The 19,168-nt window shown below is 46.8% G+C and overlaps 1 protein-coding gene across 1 annotated transcript; it reads left to right on the forward strand.

Annotated features, from left to right (window-relative positions):
• LOC149358803 (uncharacterized) lies at window positions 1–19,120 on the forward strand. The gene is made up of 11 exons (XM_089567578.1): window positions 1–601; window positions 1,688–1,834; window positions 2,313–2,447; window positions 3,096–3,189; window positions 4,107–5,536; window positions 9,265–9,370; window positions 10,578–10,681; window positions 11,757–11,903; window positions 13,840–13,974; window positions 15,430–15,523; window positions 17,512–19,120. The coding sequence occupies exons 1-11, from the start codon at window positions 571–573 to the stop codon at window positions 19,118–19,120; spliced, it is 4,032 nt and encodes a 1,343-aa protein (XP_089423704.1). The 5' UTR covers window positions 1–570.
• The last annotated feature ends 48 nt before the right edge of the window (window positions 19,121–19,168 follow it).

The raw sequence follows: 19,168 nt of genomic DNA on the forward strand, positions 1-19,168 counted from the left end.
TGTACTCTGTTAAACCTACACATGAGACATTAAAATACCACACTCCCATAAATGTATAATAGCCTACAACCTACCTAGATGAGTCCTTAAGAAAATGCAATAATGCCATCGGGTAAACGCTAGAGCCAAAAAAAAAAAAAAAAATTGCGCTTTAAAGTCATTGCTCAATGACCGCCCCGGCGAAACAATGGGTACCGTATAAACGAGATTCTACTGTTCTGTAGTACATGCAACGACAACTTGGCGGTTATCTAGACGCTGTTTGTCATAGCATTTCATAATCTGACAGCAAATGTCACTTTGCTTGATTAAGAATGAGTTCGCACTGTATGCCTCCTACATGCACCGCAAATTACTTAGAACCGTTTTAGGGGCAAGTAACCTTCGTGCATCGTGCTCTACCGGTATCGCAACAAGGTCATAGCGTTTATTATTGGAAAGAAAAAGCGTACGGTAGTTGGCTCTTTGTTTCAAGCGTTTCCACTTTTCAGGCTTGAGGAAGCTGCAGGACAACACTTCAATATTATTTCCAGGACTACTCCAGCTTCAGATGAAGCGGGGGACCACACGATGGAAGGAAGGCAAGGGCGCTCCGGAAATGGTATGCCAGTCCTTCCAGCGAAATCCACCGTTGTTGTTCCGTTGTTTTTGCTCCAAATACACGTAATATGATAATTAACCAGTGAAACATGCGTGAACAGACAATTATAGCCGTACATCAATGCATCCATTATGACAACAGGCGTCCACTATCGCCCACCATTACCCACAAACAAGAACAATTTGTTGCGTATAATTTGCAGTGCGAAAGAATGATCCTTACAGGCAATGCTGTCATTTACGGGTGTAAAATTTCATTGGGCGATAGCTGAAAACAACAGGACGAAAAGGAAGTGCTACCAGATAAGGAAGGACAGGATGTCATCTGTCTGTCTGTTTTACTCCTTTCTTCGCGTAATTCCACACCATTTCGCGCTGTTTATCTGAAGCTTGAATCAGTACCAATCCAATCAGCTTTCCACCCTTCTTCAGTAAAGCTTCCAGATTTGAGCTATTCGTTGATCTTGCAGCACCAATGCAACTCAGTGCAGTCAAAGTGAACAACAGCACATATATGCTCACAAGTTCAGTGCTCACGAAGCGGAATCTTTTACTGCAGTACTACACATGTTTTGACACAATTCAGTACTGTTAAGGAAAAATTACCGTTGTTTCTTAACGAATCTATCTTCTGATGAGCAGCGCGTTTTATTCAAGTCAAAAGAAGCAAATCTATACGAACACTACGTACTTCATGCGTCGAGAATACAAAGAGGCTGGCTTGGTGGTCACTAAGACCATCAACGCATACACAAAAAATATAACATTGTCTAACTAATAATTTGTTTTGTTCTTGTTTCTTCCTGCGGTAGCACTATAATGTTAGGATTTTAGCAAGGGTAGAGAAAAGCTTAAAAGTTGGCTCAATATTTCCAAGCAATGCTCGTCTTAATGGTCCATTTATAAGCTGCAGAATTAACGACGGAAATTTATCACCCTGGGCTCCATCTTCCGTAAAGGTATCGACTCTGTGTCAGCTGCACACACGGAGAAGCGCGAGTGTAAACTTTATGCGAACGTTTTCCGGTGTCAGGCACTCGGCGTCCAGCGGTATGACTACGTCATTTGAGAGCACAAGTCTTCGCAGGGACAGTCCTGTCTGGGCCTGGATCGACCTGCCACCAAGACTCAGACTGCGCACCCACCTTCGTCTGTCTGGCTTCGGACACCTGCTCATGCCCAGAGCATGCACCTGTGCTGGTCCACCGCCAAGAAATCTTCGCCTGTGCCATGCGTACGTGGGCTTTTGTGCAATTCTTACCATAGCATCGTGCGCTCAATTATTTCGTTTTACTTTAGGCAAACCTCTGTTTGCAACGTAGCCCGGGCAAAATCTTTTTTTTTTTTACTCAGTATGTTTTTGCCTGCGTAATAATGGTATTTATCTTTCCGAAAGAAAACATAACCTATGGTCCGTTAGGGTAGCATGGTTGATTTCAGAGCAAGTAAAGATGCAACATGTAAACGTTAGATGTAAACAGTGCGCAAAAGGAGCCACTGCCGGGACCTATTATCGCTATCGCATAATACCCTCCGAGGCGAGGCTTAAGTGTTTCCCAAATTTTTGCCTTCACCGAAGTGTAGCCGTTGTGGTCTAAAATCACACCATCGAGGACGTATTCAGAAGCACAGCGTAACGGTATCTGAGACATCGCTCGGGTGAAAAACCCATCTTCTCCGACCATGATTCCCAGCATAGTTTTCTGTTGCAGCACGTCACCTGAAGGAACCGTGCGTGGGCGACAGCGAGTGTAACCACGACAATGAGCACGCGCGATGCCTGGACTTTGTGTGCCGTTGTCCAGCACATTTCTACGCCTCCGCGGACAGCTCACTATGCCTCCCCGGTAAGCGGAGAGGACAAAGACGACACGACTGGTGCGAGGCTGCTAGCTGAATGCTTATTGCAGCTGTCTCTGTGAATAATGCAACTCATTTTGAAGTCTGTCATCATGGCCTATAAGTTTAGTGCCGCATGTTTCATGAATATCTAAGTCATTAATTGAAGATGCTTGCGGTACGCAATGAGAAATTCTGAAACGCGAGCGAGTTTTTATGCACAGTTCGAACGAGGAATTATAACCCATTTAAAATATTTGTTTGCGGGCGCTACTAGCGCGAAAGTGCATATATGTTTGCTCGGAGTGCCCATTTGGCACAAAAAACGTATAATCTAGCTTCTCTTGAAGATCGATTCTTTCGGAAAAGTACTGTCTATAGCTAAGTTGTCTTTTCTGTCATTTCCTCGACTTGTATAGCGCGAAGAAAATGCATTTAGGGCTTGGGAATTGAACATTTCAGCATTATTTGTACTTAATTCATGTTCCGAGCCGTACTTCCACTGCCTAAGATATAGGATTCGAAATATTTGCGTGCATTGCGAGCACTGTGCCTTTTAAGTTTTTTTTTCTTAAAGCAATTTTTTAAAACTTTTGAGCAGTTTTAAGCTCCACTGCCGAATAGTTTCAATGTTTTCTCCCCTTTCGGCTCAACAGACTCCGTGACATGGCAGCCCCTGCGCGCGGTCATGTTCCCGGCAGTACTGCTCATAGTGGCATTCGTCATCCTCGGCATCTTCGGCTACAAGAGGTGAGCTAGTGGTTCTCCAGCATACGTTCGATGGTTCAGGGGCAACTTATGTTCCCTCGTAATGTGTTCGCTATACGCGATGTCTAATAGCCGAGACAAAGAAGCCGACGCAAAACCTTTCTTGTTAGACTGTCAAACATTTTGCACCTGAGGTAACCCGCGAGGTGCTTTTCTTTCTCATAACATGCATAATGAAAACTATGCATTATATTTTTTGAGCCAACAAGCCCTGACATCAGGAGCGGTCAGCTTAAAACGATTGTGTTTGTCTGGAGCCGCAGCATGAAGGACGGAGAAAATTGGCGTGTCAATTTTTATTGTGGTTTCGTGGATACGCTGCTGGTACTGTAATTTGATTGCTGTGAATGAATGCGTCTCTATGTTATTTTACAAACTTATGGATGAAAGCTTCTGAAGCCCTTATTTGCTATCTCCGCGACGCTGTAAAAAAACAAAAAAAAAAACAAGGATAAGCAATGAGGCTCGGCTTTCAAGGATTCGCTTATATTTTTGTAGTTGTTAGGCTATTCCTCGCTTCAGTACCACCATGCGCTTTGTTAAAGCCCGTGCGCAGTTGTGTTATTTTTGTCCGCCAGTGCAGAAGGGAGTGCTTTTCAGGAGGTGAACGTCACACCAAATCAGGCATACTGCTAGGGCCCTGGTAGCATAATAGCCGATTACATTTTCTCTTCCGAAAAAGACACATGTTTGGGACCCCTTAAAGAAATTAGTGCCCACCCGACACTATTAGGGAGAGGGTACAAAAGAACTCGGAATTTTAGAGCGACCGAAGACCTTTGTACCGACAGCCGGTGCCAGATAGCACGCCTTGCGTACCTAAATCTGGATAAAATAACTCCTATTGCATTTTGCATTTTGCCTCAAGCGGTTCTTCACTTACTCTCTCTTGGTTGCAGGCTAAAGACTCCCAACAATGACAAGGCGGAACTTCAGAAAGACCGCTCACCTACAACAAAGAACAGCGCCCATTGCTTCAGCAGCATCCGCAAATGGATGAAAGGGCCTAGCATGTCAAGGCTGTGGCCCAACTCGCGCTCCTCTGAAGAGCACGAATCTCTACAAGAGTGTTATCTTCCCCAGTTCTGGCAAGTTGAGCTGGAGAAAGTTGCCTTACGAAATAGTTTTCACTCTGGTAGAGTCGGCGCCTCAACCCGATTAGATCTTTCATCGCAGTGTGCGACTTTCGACCCCATTTATACACAGTCGCCGTTTCCTTGCTCGCCTTTCGAGCTTGTTTCGCAAGAGTTCGAACCTGCACTTTCTGATGGCCGATCCCTCTACCGCAGCCCTCCTGCAGGCGGAACCGGAAATTTAAAACATATTTTCAAGTCCAGAGCACAAGCTTTCAGTGATCTGAAGTCATCTCCTACGTTTCGGAGCACACATCAACGAACAAATTTCACTGCTGCAACTCCATCAAAAAGCTCTGCTTTCAACGTTAGCATTCCAACTTTTTTCCCGGGTAACAGAGTCAACAACCTGCGCGACACAGCTCACCAAGAAACTGGCAGTAAGCGACCTAGTGTTCCAGAGTGCAAAAGGAACCGGACTGCAGATATCTACGAAACTAGTGGCCAGCATAACGAAAGGTTTTCCGGGAAGTGGAAATCAGAGACTCTGCTGAGGCCCACCATCAACCGACTCCGCCGCGCCATGTCTGAGAATCGAAGTCCGACGATGACTGTCGCGAAGGGCGTTGTGGGTTTCCCGATGGGCTACCACTCTCCAGTAGCACCCATTGAAATACGCACGGAGCTCTGTGCGGATGGTCCTGAGAAAACCGTCGAACAAGGCGTCGCCTCGAAGGCACGAACTCACAGGAAGCAAAGCTGGTTCCTTGCTAACTTTCTGAGGAAACGCCTCGGTCGCAGGATCAGGTTGCGAGACACGTCCACCGCCTGCGACGGGGCATCCCGTGATACGACAAAGGCAACCATAATCAGCAGCAAACAGGATGATTTGACGAAAGAGGACCGGAAGACCCCGTCGATAACAAGCAGGTGGCCCCCTAGCGGCGTCGCGATGCACTTGCGCCGACTACCCTTGCCTCATGCTTTCAAATCGACTGCAGTTGAGTCTCTGACAGCCCAACTGTCCACGTCCGCTGCACAGTACGAGGCTCCGACCAGTGGTTCCTCGGGCAGCAGTAACAATGCGTGTTACTTCAACCCCGGCTTTCTGGGAGATTCACCCGAGGATACCGTTAGCGGTGCTGACTGCCGTGATACGCGGCTGAGCACACCGCTTCGCTTCCACAGCGGACCACGCACTCCGGATTCTGCGCTAGCTGCTGCCATGTTGCGTGCCGAGAGGCGCGTGAAAGGCAGCTCCTTCTAAGCTTTGCTTACTTACTGTGGCAGCCTACAGTCTTCCTCACTCATTGGACATGAAAATGTATGTAGCTGAAACACCAGGAGCTGTACCTACTCGACCCTTGAACCATTGCACCGCTACCACACTACTTCAGATTGCACTGCATATCTTTGTCATCACACGTGCCCGCTGTACGCACGTTATTTTGTCAGTTTTAAATCAATTAGTCATGTGCTCTAAGTAGCGATAATGCTTTCCTTGTCTTGTTTCAGAAGACTATGCATTGTCATTAGTTATTTAGGGACATTTGAATATTTTGCTCGACCGGACCCTCGGCTAAGCGCTGCACAAAACGCAACTAGTGATGAGATCCAACGCTGTTACTTTGTTCTATGCAGACAAATGGAGTCATAGTTGTGTATTCGTCTGGACTCACTACAGTGTTCTTCATGAAATAGGTTCCCACCTTTCCCATCTGCATCGCTTCGTGCTTTCTGAGATCGTTGTGACCACCAGACGCATATGAACAGTTTTTTTCCTGTTGAACTTGGGGAAGCACAAAATTTCGAAAGCCTTCCCACACACTCCTTGGTGTGCATACAGAAGCTAGCCGAGAATCCCTACTGGTACTTAGTTTTACTAGATCGGAGATTTGCGAAGTTTCCGCGTTCTCCTCGTAATGAAAATTTGTATCGAATGTTTGTTTCGATCACCCCGACGATTAAACGGTCGCTACACTGGTAGCAATGGGCTGGCGATTAAACCAATTTTAGAAGTTTATTTCTTCAATTTTCATAGAACCTTATAGTGATTCGCTGCCTCTGTACGTAGGTGCTCCTAGGCAGGTACAACGCCATTTCGACCTGCGATATAGCCACTTAACACATTGCAACATCTTTTGCGTCACTTTAGAGTATTTTAGCAGGTGATAGCGGAGTGCTAAGCCGTGAAATATTGACCCACAATAAGTACGAAGTCAAATCAACTTTCCTGCTAGAGGCTTCGCATTGACGGTTGGCTTCATCTAGAGAGTAAATTTAACGCAGTACCTCAGATACCTCAGCAAGTGTGTCTTGAATTTCATTCTACAGCTAGTCGATATTTTGAAGTCAATGTTTTTAACATGTCAGGAATGTGTTGTGGCTCGTCCTGGTTACGTTTTAAACTGCGCACAAGGTTGGGCACGTCATTATGCTACGCGTGTTTTTATAGTGTTCATAATCGGCGCGAATGTAACTTGCAATATATTTTGAAGGCTTCAGCGAAGTACGAATGCAGTCAGAGCCGTTTAGTTACCCTATATGCTCCGCACAAGGAAGATAAATAAAAAAATATAGCAATGGATGACGACAGCTGTCTACAGTTACCTTTGATCCTTCTGAGTGCTTCGGAGCCTCCCAAGAAAGCAACTGACCAACCTACAAGCCATATCGTTGCTCCCATCAATATTTGGTGGTGATGGTAAAAACCCTCTATCAATGCGCTAGCGTTAGAACGGTTTCTACAAGCGGAAATGGCCACCGCCGTCAAGCGTGACGCTTGACGAGCATACTACTTCGGATACACTGAACTTTAGTAGAGATTTTTACCTGAGCGTGTTTATTGTGGCCAGCATAGCTGAGCGGCTTGGAGATCACGCCATTGCGCATGCGCAAAACGCAGAAGCGGCCGGCGAGTTTACGGTACTGCGCGCTTGCCCGCTTGTCTCCTCGTACCAGCCGCCGCCGCGGTGGCTCAGTGGCTATGGTGCTCGGCTGCTGACCCAAAAGACGCGGGTTCGATCCCGGCCGCGGCGGCTAGAATTTCTTTGGAGGAGAAATTCTAGAGGCCCGTGTACTGTGCGATGTCAGTGCACGTTAAAGAACCCCAGGTGGTCGAAATATCCGGAGCCCTCCACTACGGCGTCTCTCATAGCCTTAGTCGCTTTGGGACGTTAAACCCCATAAACCAAACCATAAACCAAATCTCCTCGTGTCAGCCGAGGGCGCCCACCGAGCAAGCGTCGTCACCGGTGTTGCGGAGACGAATATGGCCGCCTCCTGCGTGGACGCTGGCGTGTCAGCATCATTGTGCACGGACGCGGCGCCAGCACGCCTGCATAGAAAGAAGCCGCGCAAAGGCTTTACCGCGCAAGCAGACCTATTCCTTCTCCGGTCATGGCTCGCGAATGATGGTTGCACGCAATCATGCTGACGTGCGAAAGGCGCGGAAAAAAGCTGCATGGAGACGTGTGCCTTCGGCTCGACATGACCGCTGCAATGGCAAACGCTTTTTCTACACCTACATACTTTCTATTAGCTGCAAAGCACCACGGTCGTTACACTATCTAGTGGAAACACAACAAAAATTCGGCAGAGACGCTTAATACTGCTTATGTGTGAGAATGCAAAAGCATTAAAGTGTTGAGTCATGCTGTGTTGCTTAATGACTGTGTCATGAGTTATAACTGACAACAAGGCATGACTATAGTCATGGCCATGACTATGTATACGTGAACTTGTGAGCAAATATATATGTAAACTTTAATCTGCAACAACAGAATCAGCACGAACAGAAAATACTAACGCATTCAAACGATCCACCGAGGATCGCCTGAGATTTTTATTTGATTAAAAACGAGGATGACTGTGGGACCGCTCCTCGTGGGCGGGACTCAGAAAACTTCTGCTTCCCTGCGGTTAGTATACGAGGTTATAAGAGTTGTGTGTGGCTTTGCTGAGAGCGTGTCGTTGAAGTGCCGATACACAGCAATCGAACGTTGCAATTTCCTGCTTTTGCATCTGCCAACCGGATCCCTTAATTGCGCATGCCTCGGGATTTCCACGGCACCGTTATTTAATTTTGCTCACTGGGCCAACGTCTTCTAGTAGAAATACATACAAAATGCGTTGCAGAAGAACTTGCTTTGGGGCTAGTTGGTTCATGATTGAAGTTCAGAATGGCGCAAAAGACACACACACACAGGAAAATAGGGGGGCGCTCTTTCTGTCATCCCCTATTTTTCCTGTGTGTGTGTCTTTTGCGCCATTCTGAACTTCAAACATACATAATTTTGCTCTCCGATCCCAGTTTTGCTTGGTATTCAGCGGCGATGGTGGCGCTGGCCTCGCCTCAGCGTAGCGGCCATCAGGAGGCAACATTACTGCTGAGTGCTCAAGTATGAGTATTGGCAACCGGTTATTTATTTTCAAAGCCAAAGCTTCCAATGTGTTGGCCATCATACCTTTCGGCTGTTGGCTTGAATTGATTCTTTGGGAATCGTCATGAGCAATAAATAGGGCAGCTAAACAGCGCGCGCTCTCGACTTCCACACGGAATCATGACTCAAAAGTCTGATCATCTATCTTTCAAAAATGGCGAAATAAATATAAGACTCCAAACAATCTGATTGACTTGAGGCCTCTGACCAATCGTTTCTAACCATACCAATGTACTACTCAGGTAAAATGAACTCCCTATCCTGGATTTCTTCTTTTTCAATGTCACTATAAGTAACTTCTCCGCTAATTTTGCCTTTTACAAGGTATTTTCAACGAACGCTGGTAGTTTTATGTCATTTTCATCGGTAACAGTAATAACAAGGTGTGAAATGAAAATTTTTGTTCCTCGTTACATTTAATGATAAATTTGTGCACTACCATGGCTGAATTCCTCGCACTGTGCGGTTTCCTGACTGACATGCAAGAAGAGGAAAAAGGACGGTCTGAAAAGAACCAGTTGACAACGACGAAAAGAAGAGCTGAGGCTGTCCTTGCGAAGCGATGCGAAGCTATCTGGCTATCCTAGCGATTGGCGCTGTCCTGTTCAGGCCGCCCGTGCAGTGCCTCCCGCAACTGGAAACCATAAGGTGAGACTGCGGTATCGCATAAGAACGGTCATGTACGCGACTGAGTAACACTCATTGACTCATTCTGATTAAGCAGCCTACGACACAATGCGTTTGGGCCTAACAGGTGCAGCCTAACATTTAACATATCAGTGTATCAAACTCAGCTGTGAGTTATCAAGCACTAGATGATTTTTGCACATTTCGCTTCGAGTTATCAACGCCAATTATAGTTTAACGTCATAAATACTGGGGGCAATTATTTTAGCAAAAATTTGGGAAGCCCGGTTCCGTGCGTATGTCGTTCGAAGGAAGAGCTGATGTGCTCTATTAGCCAGGACATAAATGCATATGTGAACACGCGAAGAGAGCATGCAGGGCGCGCATAGTCGCGCCTCATGTCAGTTCTCTTTGTCATCACGTATGCTTTACGTTCTAGCATTGCAACGCCCGTGCTTATATTTCAAGCAAACTTTTCACAGAGGCAGTTTTTTGACGCGCTCAGGGCACTGCGTAATTTATGCGACAGATTGACGGATTTTTCATGCAGGAATTTGGTGGGCACAAGGGTCTATAGGTAAAAACCCACCGTTCACCCTTCCCGCTTCAGGAAGAATGGTTGATTGTTTTCAGTTTTTATCAGTACGTATAAGATTGGATTTATTGGTTTATTGGGGTTTAACGTCCCAAAGCAACTGAGACTATGAGGGACGCCGTAGTGAAGAGCTCCGGAAATTTCGACCACCTGGGGTTCTTTAACGTGCACTGACATCGCACAGTACACGGGCCTGTAGAATTTCGCCTTCATCGAAATTCGGCCGCCGCGGTCGGGATCGAATCCGCACCTTTCGGTTCAGCAGCCGAGCGCCGTAACCACTGAGCCACCGCGGCGGGGCACGTCTAAGCTTAAAGTGGTGCATGAGACGGGACACGTTGTCTAGCTACTGAGAAAATTTGATTATTCCCTCATTTTATTTCATGGATCTGTATGGTAACTCAATAGTGAAAAGCAAAAATGTCGCTTTAGGACTTTCCGTGACTTTGTAAGTATCACTGATTGCATACTTAATTGCGCTCCAATATACATAGCCTACTGTCACTTAACAGGCCCTATATTGCTGCCACTCGCACAAGGCATGGCTGGTTAGGTCCTGTTCTTGCAAGAAAAAATGCCAAGGTTGAGGTAACTCGAACAACTTACTAACTCGAACAACTTACTTTCGCGCAGTCACAATGTGGAACGTGAAGAACACACGTCCACCCTCGAAGACGCTGTCTCAACAGAGGATGATGAGTCCATGGAGCAGCCGGGTCCGCTTCACATCGCCAACGGTGGGTTAGAAACATGTCTGTTTCCCATTTCACTGTTGCTGCGAGGCTCAATTGTTACGGCTCTCCGATCAAGGAACTATAGGGTACTTTTCTCTGCAGTAGTGATTAAATGGTATCAGCAATACTTACTTCGACAATGGTTACCAACGGATACAATTAATGCCATCTCATAACAAAATAACGTAACATCATATCAAACATTTCATGAGTAAGCCCGATTACTGATAGCTGCATACCCAGAGTCCAAAAGGTAATGAGAGCGCAGCGCCTAGTACGTAACGCAAGAATATTAATATAACTACCGCCATCCATCTTGTGCAGAGCCGTTCTGCACACCTAGAGCACATTATTATTTTTTTTTGCCCAATCAGCACTCGGCGAGAATTGAGCATAAGGAAACCGTGACCTCTATGAGTGAATAACCTCGATTGTATATGCGCCAAAGGCAGCTCTATATACGTTCCCAGATTAGTGCTAGTTATTGCGCAAAGTATCATCGAATATGTTGCAAACTCCATGGATTGCTTTCTTCGCTGTTTCAAAGCAAGCAAACCAGATTGCGCAATACACTGCAACATTCACATGCTATGGCATACAGCAACGATAACGCATCTATGTACAAGTCACTTCAGAAGCCAGCAAAATTTGTATGTGCTTTAGAGTCTATTTTATTTTTACACAGAGTATTTTGAATCAAAATAAACGAGGTGTATTGAGATTAACAACATGTGGCTGATTCTGACGAGGGATCAGTGACGTATCGAATTTTTTAAAATGTGCTAGGAATTAACGTACTTTTGCACCACCCCCGTTGAAGTTCTTTTTACCCGTGATCTGTAAACTCCAAAACAAACTTCAACAAGCTTAAACAAACAAACTTTGATGCGGACCGTTTTTATGATGCGCTACATTGTGTGCTTTATGCATAGAAACTGCTCTAACGCGGCACCTTCACCGTCCATCCGTCTGTTCATCTGTCTGTCTGTCCCGTCCTTTAGGCTGTGCGCATGGTGGAAAGTCACCTAGGGAGCGATTATCACATTGGCAACATGTTCTACATCCCTCATCGGCGCAGGAACAAGCACGCTGGGACCGGGTTCACCTTGCCGTCAACGAACCGACTGTGGGGGCGACATGATCTGCCTTGCGACCGGAACCTGCGGCTGCTCGGAGCTCTCGCCCGTTCTGCTCGCCGACGTTGAAGGCTTCACCTGCGTGTCACGTGCGTTAGCTTGACTACCTGATAATTAGTACGCGACAGTACATAGCAGTCGTCCAAGATATTAGCAAAGTTACAAAAAATTCTGCTCAATTTACTGCTTTTGCTCACAAGCTTCCGACCATACTGCAGCAATGAATATCTCTTACCTTCACAGCACAAGGCGTGTTTGCTATGGAACAATCATCTTTGCTGAGAATCGCTAAAGTAAGAATTCAGTGATCATCTCATGCGGCTGATTTTTTGATCACTACATGAGTCGGGCCTTACCCGCCAGTTAACACTATATTCCCACTGCACTTATTGTGATACTTATCAGCAAAGACAAAGTCTTATGACGTCTGTTCGAGACCCAGACAGTTGAAATTAATCTGGAGCTGTGTACTATAGCGTCCCTTTATGCGCACGCACAGATTGTCTGAGTTCAACATATACAACCACACCTGTCATAGCATGAAACTGTTTTTGTGTAGCTGTAACATTAATGCAGTTTTAGGTCGAAAGAATGAGCCGAGGATAAAGGATGGGTTGTATATACCAGGTGTTTCAGGGAAGACTTTATTTCAGCATAGCATTACCAGTGTTGGCGGACACCAGAAACGGTTTCAAGTAGTAAGCTGTTTAACTAATTTTCATTAACTTTCTAACTATTACAGTTAGGTGCTTAGGTGCAATTAGAGATTTGTAGCCGGTCGTTAGTAATAGCCATGTCAGGTTTTAAAATTTAGAAAACGCGATTACCCTTGGCGCTGTGGCTCGACAAAATTTGGCTTTTTTAACTAGTTATATGCACAGGAAAGGTTGCTTCGCTTGCATACTTTTCTAAAGCGCAGCTCTTATTTCGACACAATGTAGCCAGATAAAACAATGATATGGCTCCTACTAACGACCGGCTACAAATCTCTACTTGCAGTTAGTGGCCTGGCTTCGAGAATTAAAACGTTAATTATCAGAAATTAGTTAACCAGCTTAGTACTTAAGACATTTAACCGGCTTTCCGCTGTCCGACAACAATGGTAACAGTATGTCGCAAAAGCCAAGTTTTTACACCAAAAAGCCTATTTTTTAAGGTTACCTAAGGTCCTCCCTGAAAGACCTGGAATTAGAAACGAATGAAGTGGGCTTCTTGCAGTTAAATATTGCTTATTAGAAAAAGTTTCTCTCCCGCTCATTAAATGAAAGCTGAAATACTTTGCAGTAAGTCGCTTTTCATATAACCGCTACGATACATTCACGCCATTTTTTTTGTCGTGCTTAGTCGAAGCCGTTATGCAGCCATCACATATGAGGTTCTTGGCTGGGCTATCCTTGGCCTTTTGATGATGTCTGTTTCCGTGCTATCCCTGTTTCGTTTCTTCAGCATGCGTATTGTGTTCTTGTATCCTTGGCCGTCAAAGTTCCCGGCTATCGTTAAACTGGGGTAACTTATAGCCAGCTTGAAGCAAACTAGACGAGCTCGCTGCCCATTTTTACAAAGGCTCCTAACAGTCGTCGTGTAGAAGTGTGCGTATCTACAAAAGAACAAAGGTCATGGAAGTTCAAGTTTTCACCAAAATCCTTTGAGTTAGCCTCAGAGCACTCGCTTGCGTTGCACTAAGTAGCGAAGAGCTAATTCGCACAGCAAATTGGCGGTTCTGGGGATTGTGTGCAGTTTGGGTCCTCCTAGGACGTTTCCTGCTGAGGCCTTCGTACGTGGAGTATGTTATACATATAGGAAAAAACATGTGCGGTGCTAGCAAAGCATCGCAGCACATGCATGGAAGACAAGCCCCAGGTAATCCGTGTTGGAATACGAAGGTGAAATGCGGAATATGATGAGTGCCTAAACTTGAGTACGAAACAAGGGTGTCACGTGCTACGTTCCCCTTTATGAAGTTAAAAGAATGCTTACCTCAATCAGTTCGTTGCGCAGTTATTCCCGAGTTATCCCTCTCTGCAGCGCGACGCCTGAACGAGCCGTGCCTGAGACACGCCCAGTGCAGCCACAGTAACAAGCGCGCGCTGTGCCTGAGCTCCACATGCAGCTGCCCCTCGCGATTCCGCGCCAGCTTCGACAGGTCGGAGTGCCTTCCCGGTGAGTGGTGTTGTTCGTACTGAGATGCAGTTATATGCACTGAAAAAGTTTGTACTACCTCAATGAAACTCTATTCCAGACATGAGCGTTTATAGATAACTATTTCGCACAGAACTTTCGAAAGTGAACTGAAATATTAGACAGTTTTAGCTGAGCGTTTTTGCGGCCAGCGGAGCGGAGCGGATAAGCGCAGATGCCACTGCGCATGCGCACGTCTCTGGGCCGGCCAGCGTTTTTACGGAGCGAAGCTTACGCCCGCTGGGAAGCCGTCTCCAGCGGAGCGATAGGGAGCGCGCGAGCGCGCGTAAGAGCGCGCGGGCGTATTCAAGATGGCAGCCTCTTTTGTACACCTAAAACGCAACACTTACCAAATAATTGACTAGAAACACAGAATCTACGTGTACTAAAAACTTTCAGCGCATTATTAGCAGGCTTAATTGATATTCTTTTCCCTCTAACTCGAATTGTTGTGACCGCTAGGTGGAGCAGCAGAGCAAGCGACTCTACTCCGTTCGACAAGACGGGCACGCCCGGCTGACGCTCTTTTTTCGTGCGCCTCTACGCTGATGTATATGCATCCCCGCTCCGCCCGCTGGCAGTAAAAACGCTCAGCTAAAACTGTCTATTATTCCACGTGAACTGTTGAATTCCGTACCCGGAGCACTGTTCGACTTCTTTAAGTGGAACTCATTTTTTTTAGCTCCTTTGCAGGTTCATCAGCATCCCAAGTAGGATGCGGCTGCTAGAAGTAATTTCAGTTTTGCACCGATGGACGCATTCATCCTTCTGTGTTAGAGGTCAAGTTTTTTAAGTCTGCCTCTCGATACGAGTTGTTGCAGGTATACGTAAGCAGGAAAGGTTGCTTGCAGACTTGCTTCATTTTCACGCAGTCGCAAAGTTGGCGTAGCTGTTTGTAGCCGCTGGCAGTTATCTGCGGTAACAGATGAGTGTCTCCAAGCTGCCTGCAGCAACCGCCAGAAGGCTAAATAGTCCCTATGGGATTCAATCGTTCGAAACTACGGGCGCGCTTAAAAGCTTGCGTATGTTCATTTCCAACAGAGCTTGAGAACCAGGATAGAGAACGACAGCGGACACACACAGGGCGCTGAACTTTCTGATGCTAACTAGTGTTCTCTTTTAACGTGCTCTCTGTGTAAACGCTCCTCAACTATTGTCAACTTTTTCGAAGTTGTTTGTCGAAGATGCGCGTTTCAAAGCTACGAATTTGCAAGAATTAGTTTTCTGTTCATAACTATTTCTCAACCGAAGTATTTACAGAATTAGCCACTTATTTGCTACAAAGTACAATAAAGTACGGTATAAAATGAAGGAAACATTTACCAACGTTCTACCAAGAAACTTGTGCCCTGTCGGGTAGAAATTCAAAAAGGCCCTCTAAATGTGCTTGAAGAAAAATGTCCGCAACAGTAATTTCTTTGATCTTTTTTTCTGCAGAGGCTGTAACCTTTAACCCCCTGAGCGTGGCCATGTTGCCGGCAGTCTTGCTCATACTGGGGTTTGCCATCCTTGGAATACTTAGCTATCGAAGGTAAGCCGCACACTGCCCACAGTGATGTGTTTTGAGTAATTCCACGTTTGAAAATTTCTTGCCCATTGCAAAATTACACTCACGTGTTTTCTGTACCTCTAACCAAACACAATACGTGACACAAGTAGATGTTCGAAATAAAGTATATCCAAAACAGACGCACCTTCAATAAATTAAGCAAACTGTCAAGCATTTTCCTGTTTCAATTTAGATCTATCGGCTTAATTGGAGAAATGCACAATGCTTGTTGGTGTTTGTAGTTGCGCAAAGACACCGGAAAGAGCTCGGAGCAGTTAAAATGCAATAATACCCCTGTCACACGGACACTTTCGATGCTCATTGAACTCGATCTGCATCGAGATTTTCGAGCACGCTCGAAACATCCGGTGCTACACGGGAATTTTCAATGCTCCTTGAGAAGTTTCCCTCATGTGTGTTAGGTGGCGCCAAATGTTTCTCCAACAGCCATAACAAGGTGATGTCCGGCAACACTGTGCAGTCGGGGGCAGCGGCAGCCAAATCCGTAGCCAGACGTGCGACGCACCTCTGTGCCTCTGCTGTTGTGCGATGGAACCCGAGGGTCCGCAACGCCTCCGCGATTTCTGCATAGACTACGGCGTTTCTCTTCTGGTGCCGCAAATTATCTAGGCGGTCTAGCCAGCAGTCGATGACAGCGGCTGTCTCGCGCTCGCTCCACCGTGTGCGCGTCGACGAGCAGGAGGACGCCATCTTTGTTGTTTACACTGACGGCGAAGCTTGGAGCGTGGTGCCGAGATTATATATAAATATGTTTGCATATAAGCAGGCATAGTGCCTGAAAATGTTCTGTCTTGCATTTTAATCAATTACAACAACAACAGTTGTAGTTTTGTTTTGTTAACTAGTGTTTATTTTTATAGCTTCGTGAGAGCGAGAGTGCTTTCGATTGTGCTTGGAACCTCAAGCACTCTTGAGGGGCCGGCATCGAGTCAAGCAGGATCGAGCTCGATTGCGCTTGAAAGTGGCCGTGTGACAACCGTCGATCTGCATTGAGTTCGATGAGCATTGACTCAATGAGGATCGAAAGTGCCCGTGTGACAGGGGTATAATACATAGCGCGAGGTTTCGTTTATCTGTTCTAATGTACTTCTGGAGTACATCTTCCCCAGCCGATTTCTTTACCTTATCAGTCACTAATAAAAGTGTCAAAAACTGCCTCCTCGTAATAAGAACCGCTGGTCACTTTAAATTCTAACCTTGTGGTTCACGCCATTGAACGCTGCTCATAAGCTTTGCTCAACATTGCTCAAAAGCTACGCAAACAAGGCAGGTATTAGTAACGCTAATCTCATGCAGTTTGATATAATTTAATGCCCCTTATTTGTGTGCGGGTCGTTCCGTTATGACAAACACTCCGTTCCAACAAAACATTATCCCATCGAACGCAATGCTCTCGCAAGTGTTTCTGCTCACATGGCGTGAACCGACTGAAGACAGGCTAACACCCTCCCGGGAGGCCTGGCTTAAGCTACTGAGGGAGCCTGACAAGAACACGCAAGCCAAGCTTGCGGACTGGGTGGGAAAGGTCGCCCTCCGTTAGGGGGCCATTCATCCCGCCCCATTGATATTTTAGATGAATAAAGTTTCTCCAGTCCAATCCAACACTCCACTTTCGCGCTACCTTAGCTGCTGAACTAGTTTTAAATTCAGTTTGTATCTTCCAGACGTACAAAAAATTTTAATGGTTACTTGGTCAAAATAATAAAATTAACGCTTGTCTAGGGCTAGGCATCAGATCTACAGCATAAATGTGACTTCTAGTTTTTAAATTCAAAAAATTAAAAGAAGCTAATAAAAAGTGGTAGCATCTCTGTGTAAGGAGCAGTGAGCAGCGCATTACAATATGGCATGAGTATTGAGTAGAATACAGAAAAATACCGGACAGATAACGTCATGCTGCCAACTAAATTTATTCGCGCGTAAAGGATAAACTTTTAACACTTCTGCAGGCTCTACAAGACATCTGAAGACAAGGCCCGGGATCTTCAGGGTCTGTCGTTTCTTTTGGGCAATGTCAGTCACCCTGCCTACGCCATTCGTTTGGACAAGTCAGCAGATTTGTCTCTTGAGAGCGACTCCGACGTTGGTATCTCATCTCACTCCGCATGGAGTCGCCAACACTCTTTCGCTGAGAATACGACACTAGGTCTAAGGGCTGGCAAACGCCGCTGCCTGTGGCCGCTGGCCCATTCGAACACTTCTTGCTCAATGACCCAAGAAGAGGAGATGGCAAAATCGTTAATGTTCTTTCCCAAGCACAGGGGCACGAGGAGGCAAATAAGTAGCTCCTGTTTTGCCCAACCTCCCGTCGTCGGCAGCTGGCTTGCATCACGAAGGTCATTTGAACTCGCAAGTGAACAGACTGTGCCATCAGCTTACTCACCGCCTACATCAGCGCAGGAGAGCGGACACCCTGTCCCCACGAAAAGAACAAGGGTATCGACTCTGTCAACCAGCACGCTTATGCCGTCTCGCCGCGCGAATAGGCGCAGTAATCTTAATTCCCTTTCTGGATCATCGACTCCTGGCGCGTTCACTTACAGAAACCGACAGGGCTTCTGGCAGAAGGGAATGCCCAGTCTTCACGAAACGGATGCGGAAACGAATACTGAGGAGCCAGATAATGCTGCGCCATCTTTTAGAATGACGCCCAGCTCTGCCAACTTCACCGCAAGCGAGCTTCGAGCTTCAGCTCCTAAAAAGTTTACGTCTGAGAAACTCGAAGTCGCACCTCTCAAGCGAACGCGGCGCGCAGCGTCCGACATGGGAAGGACATTGGCGGCTGTTCCTGAGGAGCGCACAGAAGATTCTCCATGCGGCTGCCCGGGATATCCGAATGTGCACTTCTGTGCTCCCACCGACGAATCGCTGAGCACCTTCGGATGGTCCACCGAGTCCTGCATGAAGTTCTTTGGTGACGAATACTCCAACGAGGCCATGAGACCTGTGATTACTTGCAGCCAGCCAACGTGGCCATCCGAGCGTGTCATTTGGAAGGGCCCCGACCGCAGAGCCAGGACGTGCGAAGCGTTCGTTTTCCACCACGCTCGAGTGGGGTCGAAGCAGTTGAAGAGGCCGAGGCCGCCCTGGACGCTCATGGAAAGCCGCAGCCGCAGTCCAGCGAGCGGAGACTTCTCTAGCTGGTGGCAGCTTCGCGCAGCTACGACTGACAGCACGGCTTCAAGTGCAGCGCAGTGCGACACCCCGTGGACATCTGGGTCGTACGTCCACTCAGTGGCGTTGACCAGCCCTCACAGCAGCTGTGAGCCGAAGTTCAGAAGGCGTGCTAACTGCGGAATGTCGCCAGTGGGTCACAGTGACAGAGCACGCCCTACTCAGGAAGCATGGCCCCGGTGGCGCGGCGCTGAGCAGACTCCTGACTCGGCCTTCGGAGAAAAGGCGGCCGTGTCTGTGGAACCCAGCCGTAGCGGCGGCTCTGACGGTACGGTCTCACTGGCGCCCACCCTCTCCACCGACCTGCCAATCAGCTTGTCCACCCTACACAGCTGCAGCACTGAGCGATCGTCTTACTTACAACGATCGAGCAGCGATAATTAAATGGTCCAACAACTCAACTTTTGTTTTCATCATTCGCACGGATGTGAA

The sequence above is a fragment of the Amblyomma mixtum genome, chromosome 2 (genome assembly GCF_055824585.1).
Source record: "Amblyomma mixtum isolate Tamu chromosome 2, ASM5582458v1, whole genome shotgun sequence".
Taxonomy (NCBI): Eukaryota; Metazoa; Arthropoda; class Arachnida; order Ixodida; family Ixodidae; genus Amblyomma; species Amblyomma mixtum.

Coding starts and splice junctions, on each gene's coding strand:
- LOC149358803 (XM_089567578.1), top strand. CDS start 571: ATGGAAGGAAGGCAAGGGCGCTCCGGAAATG. Junction 602..1,687: donor GCAAGGGCGCTCCGGAAATG/GTATGCCAGTCC, acceptor AAGTCTTCGCAG/GGACAGTCCTGTCTGGGCCT. Junction 15,524..17,511: donor GGAATACTTAGCTATCGAAG/GTAAGCCGCACA, acceptor ACACTTCTGCAG/GCTCTACAAGACATCTGAAG.